This window comes from Fringilla coelebs (genome assembly GCF_963513975.1).
Source record: "Fringilla coelebs genome assembly, chromosome: 4".
Taxonomy (NCBI): Eukaryota; Metazoa; Chordata; class Aves; order Passeriformes; family Fringillidae; genus Fringilla; species Fringilla coelebs.
In genome coordinates, this window is record NC_140032.1 from 67,624,501 (window position 1) to 67,632,521 (window position 8,021).

General features: G+C 53.5%; 1 protein-coding gene across 4 annotated transcripts; it reads right to left on the reverse strand.

The window, feature by feature from the left end:
* Nucleotides 1–673: 673 nt before the first annotated feature.
* On the reverse strand, nt 674–6,918 carry SPRY1 (sprouty RTK signaling antagonist 1). Of its 4 annotated transcripts, none has more exons than XM_084204452.1 (3): nt 6,823–6,918; nt 5,724–6,367; nt 674–2,988 (listed from the first exon to the last, which is right to left on the reverse strand). In XM_084204452.1, exon 3 carries the CDS (start codon nt 2,931–2,933, stop codon nt 1,971–1,973), a length of 963 nt encoding a protein of 320 aa, XP_084060578.1. In that variant the 5' UTR covers nt 2,934–2,988; nt 5,724–6,367; nt 6,823–6,918; the 3' UTR covers nt 674–1,970. The 4 variants fall into 4 exon arrangements, with proteins under 4 accessions (XP_084060578.1, XP_084060576.1, XP_084060577.1 ...); XM_084204450.1 differs by having other exon boundaries at nt 5,724–6,618; XM_084204451.1 differs by lacking the exon at nt 5,724–6,367 and having other exon boundaries at nt 6,823–6,912.
* Nucleotides 6,919–8,021: the final 1,103 nt, after the last annotated feature.

The window sequence follows — 8,021 nt, forward strand, 5'->3', positions numbered from 1 at the left end:
GTTGAATGTGTGTTAAATGGCCACAAGTAGCTGTGACACTTAGGTCACCCTTAAGAGCCTTTAATTTAAAGACAGAGGACTCCGTTGACATTGGAAAACCTTTGGGAAAAGAACCAAATATGTCATAGACATAGGCCCAAACACACACATTCCCAGATTTCAAAGCTACCAAACTGCAGCAACACAATCACTATTTTTCATCCTGGCTCCAAGCTTTTTATTTAGAATTGAGGTGGGGAGATTAATTTCTTCAGCTGCTGCACAATTTAACCAGCCAGGAAGTTCTATATAGGAAAATTTTAAATGTCTTTGCATGTTAATGTGGTACTCCTTAAGAAAAAAACAACAAACCAAACACCAAAAAAGAAACCAACTTGGAAGTTGTGGTTTCCTCCTCCACAAATGTATTTCCAAATGCTTTGGTAAATAAATAGAGCCTCCATTTCTTGGCACTGTTAAGCACAACACAGATTCAATTGTATTAAACATCCCTTATTTGATATATAGTTGGCTTAAACTTAAAATTAGGTAAACTAAACTAGAGCACAGACTAGTGGCTTTGAAGTATCAATAGAAGGTTATTTGCCCACCTGACAGACCTGAAGGAGGAACAGCCCAGCAATACACACAGGAAGCTCACAACCTGTTGTAACAAAAGAACTCCAGAGGCATTTTCATTAATTAATATATTTTCTGCATTATAGTTAACATATGTACTTTCTTCGTGTCACCCTTATTTCGTTAAGTATTGATATTTTGTTATATTCAGACATGAGTACATTTTCGAAGTCTTTTGCAATAAATATCATAAAATAATAGAGATTCACATAATAAATATTCTTTACAATAAAAAAAGTTTTAACAGACTTTTGTCTTAAAAATAGTTGGGATTCAACTTTGTGTTTTATACATAAAATATACAAAAAAGGACCACAATTTGTGGCTAAGGCAATAAAACAGGGACAGAATAAAATTATAAGGTACAGAGCAGAGCTAAACTCACTAAGCCAAAGGATCACAAGAGACTTGAAGGATTCAAGAACGTTTAGGTGACTCAATGACACCTGAAGGCTGTTTGGATATATGAACACCACCAACTTTAATATCAACTGATACTGACAGACTATAAAAACTGGATTAGGAGGGTGGAGAAAGCAATATCCTTCAAAGACTGGACAGCAGAAGAAACAAATGAGTATGTTGCAGCCACAATGTCTCCAATGTGAAGATCTACGTAGTGTAGCAAAAACTGAAGTTACATTGAAAATGTAAAAAAAAAAAGACTGGGCAATTCTCAGGTCCGAGAATGTTCCAAAAGTTAAGAGAAAAAGAGAGGGGAGGAAAAAAAAAAAGAAAAGAATGCAAAAAGAAGCAGGCTGCTTATAGAAGAGTCAGGCCTTTCATTTGGTGAAGCCTTTATTTTACATCCCTCTCCAGAAAGAACACACACAAAAAGTTATTTCACAATCCAGCTCACTCAGGAAAGTTATTCTTCCTTGGCACCCAGGAGGTTAAGGAGGAAAAAAAAAAAACATAACTTGCTGAGAAGAAAAAAAAAAAAAAACAAAACCAAAAAACCAAAAACCATCTTTGGGAAGATATTCACAGAGCAAGAAGCTTCAAGAGCCCAGTGAGCCCTCACTGTCTCTTTCAGGAGTGGTTCAGTTACAAACTCAAAGACCCTGCCCAAAGGAGCGGCAGGTGCAGATCCCAGGTCCACACTTACCAAAGAGCAGCAGCGACTGCGTGAAATGCTCCACACTCAGCCAAGTCAGCAGGAGGAGGAGAGCAAAGATGTAAGGGGAAGAGCTCATGTGTCTGGAGTGGGGCAGACAGAAAGGAAAGGAAAGCAACAGTCCTCCCAAAATGGGAGAGGAGGGGGGGAAGAAGAAAAGATGGGGGGAGAGAAAAAAAAAATCAGCTACAACCTGAAAAACTGAAGTTGGAGGAAGTAAACCTCCCTCCCAAAATCATGAGGGCTTGCCCTGACCCCGGGAGGGGCAGCTCTCCAGTTTACAATAGACCGTGTTGGAGTTCTTGCACCGGCACCCCGGACGATTGACGCGGTCGTAGCACCCCCGGCAGAGTTTTAGGCATCCTTTGGCCGGAGGGTAGCAGAGCAAGCAAGGCAGGAACAAGGACATGGCTCCCATGCACAGGTACCTAGAACAGCAGTGTGACTGGGAGCAGGAGCAGGGATTATCCGCGTACGAGTCCCCTTCATCGTCGTTGGAACAGTGGTAGAAGATGCCCTTGACCAGGCACATGCAGGTGCCGTACTCCACCATGCTCTCGGCCGAGCACAGGCACTGCCGGTTGCAGGCCAGGCAGGAGGGCAGGGCCCGTGGCGCCGTGCACTCCCCGCACTTGCACTTCCCGCACCGCTCGCAGATGAACTTGTGCTGCGTCAAGTCCTCTTTCAAGGGCCCCTTCAGATCGTCCACGATCAGCGCCGACTGCTTGGGCTGCGCCCGGATCGTCCGCTCGGATCTGTGGCCGGAGCCCGGCCGGGAGGGCGGCGAGCGCCCCAGCAGCCCTTGCTCCGAGGAGGCGCTGCTGTTGCTGCCGGAGCTGGCCGCGCTGCCTGTGCTGGTGGATCGGCTCAGGACGGGAGCCCTGGCGTTTTGCTGATGCGCCGCGTGCCCCGCGTGGCCGGGCCTGTGCTCGTAGTTATTATTCACATTAATCGGTATAATCTCGTGAGTCCTCTCATGCTTCTCCTGCCTCGGCGCCGTCCGCGGAGCCGACTTTTTCACCACCGACGGCCCCTCGGTGTATTCGTTGCTGCCCCTGATGGCCTTGATCTGGTCCAGTGACAAGATGGTCGTGGGCTGGCCGTCCCTGTCATAGTCCAAGCGCTGCCGGCTGTCCAGGGAGGGCTGCTGAATCACCACCAGGGAGCCGCCGCTGCCGTGCTGACTTTGGGGCTCCATCTGTAGTGATCTCTGCTGCTGGCATTCAGCGGGAACCTGGCATGCATCTGAAATCCTGAAATAAGGAAGGAGACACAAGGTGTAAATAAACACTGCGTGTGTACATATACACACGCGAGATCAAGGGCAGCGGAGGGATAAAGCACCGGATACTTTCTGAAAACAGAAATGATCTAGCAAAACCCAAACTGCCCCGGCCACCTGGTACTGATCACTTTCAGCAGGGGATTACAGCAGTGCTGAGGATCTGGCCAAAGTCCAGTAATGGGGAGAGTCTGGGTATGGCATCATGGATGAGGAATGCAAAGGAGACCCCATGCCATTTAAAAAAAAACTTAAAAAATAAAAATCTAGTATTAACTTGTATGCTTTCTTGGCAAACCATGTGAAGTGCCTCTCCCTTGCTACTGAACTCAACATCTGTCTCTAGCAACAGCAATTCCGAATGCCCCCAACACTGAGCTGGAAACAGCCAAGAACACCATAACGTTCATGGTTCGTATGGCAGAGTGAGGAGCGAGCCCAGTTCTCACTCTTCTGCCTGAATCTGCAGCATCAGAAAGCTCCACAGATTTGCTTCCTAGTGCATTTGGAAAGTCTCCCTCTTAAAGTGACGTATGTGCATTACAGAGTCCTGAACTAAGTGCTGTCAAGTGGCCAAGACATTTTCTGTGAGAAAGTAACTCAGCCTATACATCTAATGTGCTGCTTTATAAAATTAAAGCAAGGGTGCAAACAACCTGTTTTCAAATATTTCCTGACCACAGGCTGGAGTGTGAAAGAAAAATGGGGCAGAAAAGACTTAGATGAACTAGGTGTCAAACAAAAAGTACCTGAACGTTCATGAGAACGTTAAGAGCAGATAAAAACCCTTCAACAAGAACCTCAAAACACAAACAAAGAACAAATCCATTTTCACAAGATAGATTAAAAGCTTCTCCAATAAACAGAACATCTGCTCATCTATCTTTTAAATAGTAGGAGAATAGTAGAGATGTTGTTACACATTTCCATCCCTTTCCATCCTACCTAGCTAGAGACATGAAGGTTGCAACACTGAAAAAACTGCAGTGACAGTTCTGCACCTACACAAAAATGTAGCTGACTATCTAAGTGCCGCATTTATGCAGTGAACCAAGACAACAAACTGCTTTTCTTTACTGTCAGCCAGAGGAAAAGTCCCCTTTCAACCCCCCCCCCGGGATGTGTTGACCTGAAAGCAGAGAAAGGTAAGTGCTAGCAGCATTTCAAAACCTCATCCAATAATCTTATGAGAGTGTCTTGCATACCCAGACCACAGCCAGCATAGAGCTGTTCCCCACTCCAGAGAGTAAAAGGCACCGTGGTGTGGAAGCACGGGAAGAACAAGAAGAGGAAATGTTTCTTCTAGCAGGCAGTCACCATGGGCAGAAAGTGACAGCTTCTGCCGTGACACATCATCTTTGTCCTCATCCAGTGGTCAAAGATTTCATTTTACATCTAACATCCCCTGTGTGGGCTTTGTGGTCACCAGATTAAACAGAAAAGCAAACACTCTCACTCCTAATTCACAAAACAGAATCACAGAATGGCTTGGTTGGAAGGGACCTAAAAGACTCTGCAGTCCCAAAGCCCCTGGCCATGGGCAGGGACACTTTCCACTTGACCAGGTGGCTCAGAGCTCCATCCGACCCGGCCTTGGACACTACCAGGGATGGGGCATTCACAGTTTTTTCCTGTGCCAGTGCCTCACCACCCTCCAGCAAAGAATTTCCTCCTACCCCACACAAGAAGCAGCCTTCTTCACGAGCAGTGAATACAAATCCACAACAGACCAAGGGTGAATGAATGCGAAAAGGGAAAGATTTACAGCTGTACCAGCCAGGAGCTGGGCTCCCTAGGGGATGAAAAACAATATCCCAAGAAAATGCGAAAGACATCCAGTGCCATCTTTGGGGGGAAAGCGCAACATCAACGCGGTACAGACTGACAAGCCCAGCTGCAGACCGGGGCGAGAGTTGAACCAGCCACCTCCACCCCCGCGCAGATCGCTCGTAAACTGTTTCCCCCCCACCGGACAATGAAATAAAAATGAGTAAAACAAAATAATAAAATAACGTACGGCGCAGGCGGCGAGAGCCCTCACGGTTCTGCACCCGAGCTGCGCTCCCTCCCCGCACCTCGGGGGTGGGATCCCGCTTCCCTCCCCTTCTCCACACCCGCTCGGACACGCCGCCAGCCCCCCCGTCCCGCCCTGCTCCGCCCCGCTCCCCGCAGCCCCGGGCGGGCGGCGGCGGCGCGGCGCCCTCTGCGCCCCGAGCGGAGCGAAGCGGATCACGGCGCTGACGGAGAGGAAGGAAGAGGAGGGGAAAAGGGGAAGAAAAAAAAGTTATGAATGAAAACATAGGCTTTTTTTTTTCCCTTCCTTTCCCTCCTTCTCTCTCTCTTCCTCGGGGAAAAGCAGATCGCAGCCCGTCCCTGCCTCGGGAGGGCAGATTACCTGGCGCTTAAAGCGGCAGCCGAGCGGCCGCTCGACCCCGGGGTTTCCCCGCGCTGCGGCTCGGCACCCCCCGCCTCAGCCCCTCCGGCCCCTACCTGCGAGGAGGGTTTGGGGGTGTTTTTGACATTTTGCTCGTTCGCAGCCGGCCACGGTCCCTTCCCGCAGCAGCCTGGTGCCTCCATTACGGGAGGGGGACGGTGGGAGGGTGGTCGGGGCCGCCCCTCACCGGTCGGGCGCCGCAGCGCCCCGCGGCACCTGCTCGCTGCTGCAGCGCCGGCCCCGGTGTGAGCGCACGGCGGGTCCCAACTTACTGATGTGCAGGGAACCACCGGGAACGGCAAATCCAGCGGGCGGGGGACGGCGGGGCCTCGGCTCCTCGCTCTCCCGGCCCCCGAGGCGGGGAAGGCCGGCGGGCTGCGCTCCTCGTCCCCGCACAGCCCTCGCTCGCCGATCTCCACGTCCTACTGGGCCAGCGGAGAAAAGCCCCGCTCTCCTGCCCACCGCAGCTCCCCTCTCCCAGGGGTCAGCATGCAGCGGCCCCGGCCACCCGTGGAAGCGGCGCTCTCCTTCGGCCGCAGCTCTCTCGGTCCAGAGGCGACGCGGAGCTAATCCAGCCCTTCCTGCAAAGCGGAGGATCGAGCCTCAGGCGGCTGCAGGCTGCGGCAGGCAGCGGGACTTGTTGCGATGCAGGTCTCCGAGAAGAGGCGGCGGGTGCGCGGCTCCTGCTCCGGCTGTTTGTTATTTCCCTTTGCGATCGCAGAGTGCAGCGCTGCGGTCCCGCTCCGGCGCTCGGCTTCACCGCATGGTCCTTGCCGCAAGTCCCGTCTGGCAAAGTGCAACCACAACCTCTGGTGCGAAAGATTGGGTTGGGTTTTTCTTTTTCGTTTTGATTTTTTTATTTTCTTTTTAAAGCGATCAAGAAGTGGGTCTGGCTCTCCAGGCAGAGCTGAGCGAACTGCGAACGAAGCCAGAGGCAGCCTAATGCAATGGCCCTGCGAGCTCCCCGCACACAGCCATGTGCTGGCTGTCGCTGCCGGGGGCCGAGTGACAGACTCGGGGCAGGGGCAGGACGCGGCGGGGAGAGGCAACCCCGAACGCCGCAGTCTGGCACCGAGGTCTCCGCAGGCTCGAGAAGGTCGCGCAAAGCTCCGACGTGCCGGAGACCCCGCGCCGGGCGGGACGGGCGAGTACCGACCCGGAGCTTCTCTGTGAGCAGCGAATCGCGCCCAGCTCAGCGCTGCCGGCCCGGGGAGCCGAGCCCCGGCTCTCCCGCCCGGTGCTCCGCGGAGCAGCGAGCGCGACTCGCCCGCACCTCCCGCACGCCTCGCAGCGCGGCCGCCCCGGCCGCCCGCCCGCACCTGACCCGGAGGGAGGTGGGTGCGCGGCGCGGCGAGCGCCGCCCGGGCTTACCTAGGGCCGGGGTGAGCGCCCGCCTCCCGCGGCACATTGGCGGCGCGGATCCAGCCCGGGCAGTGCCGGCAGCCGCTCCGCGCTGCCCCGCCGCCGTTCCGGAGTGACTCGGGCCGCGCCTCGCCGCCTTTCAGCGCGCAGCCCCCGCCCGCCGCCGGCCGCGCCCCCCTGATGTCAGTGTGCCTCCGAAATCCCGGCGTGGATTCCCCGCCCTCCCGCCGGGAGCCGCTCCCGCGCGGGCACCGCCGCTCCTGCGGGCCGCCAGGGAAGGAAGGAGGGAGGGAATGAAGGAGGGAAGGAGGGTGGACCTGCCCCTCTCCGGCCCCGGCCCGTTCTGTCCCGCAGCCGCGGCACCTCCCGGCCCCGAGGCCCCGCCGGCAGAGGGAGCGCCCCGGGGGCTCGGCCCGACGGAGCTCGGGGCTGCCCGGTCCGCACACGCTGCCCCCGCCTGCGCTCGGCCGGGCGGGCAGAGCTCATGGAGCTGCCGCGGCACCGCCGGGCACTGGGCTCTGCTGAAAGGCTGAAGTTCTGCCACGCTCCTCTGACAGCGTTACAAGAGAGGCTCCTGTCAGTGTTTTACCGTCAGCGCCCTTCAAGCCAGGTGGAACAGCCCTTCCTTTATATTCACAAGATATTTTCTGCTTCTTTCAGACTATAGCAGAGGCAGCTGAGGACCCGAGAAGAGCATTCCCTCTTGTCATCCTGCCATGAGATAGGAAGCAGCTCTTCCCACCGTTTTACGGCTGATACTGCAGCACCAGAGATGATACGGGTTATCGACCCGGCTGCTTCTCTCCCGCCTTTCCAGCCCCGCCTCGGCAAGGTCCCATCTAAAGCTCACCACTGCATCTCTGCCATGGTGCCAGAGACCTACAGGGATGCTTTCCAAGCCAGTAGTTTTATGGCCAGAGATGCAGTGGCATATGATTTTTGGGGTTTGGTTTGGTTTTCCTCATTGAGTGGAGTATTTAAACAGGCCACCAAAAGAACATGAGAAAGTGATGTAAAGCACATCCGAATTCTGAAAATTATTTCATAACAACATGTAAAGTATTGGAATAGTTGAGACTTCCAGTACTTGGCTAAACACCACTCAGCCTTAAGTTTATCTGAAACATACTAACAATCTCTTTCACAAAAAAAACATTCTTCCACCTTTTGCCCCAAATAAAAGGGGCAAATGTGCTAAGGATACATGG

Bases quoted from the DNA above. Each gene is read 5' to 3' on its own strand.
- SPRY1 (XM_084204452.1), bottom strand. From the start codon at position 2,933: ATGGAGCCCCAAAGTCAGCACGGCAGCGGCGGCTCCCTGGTGGTGATT.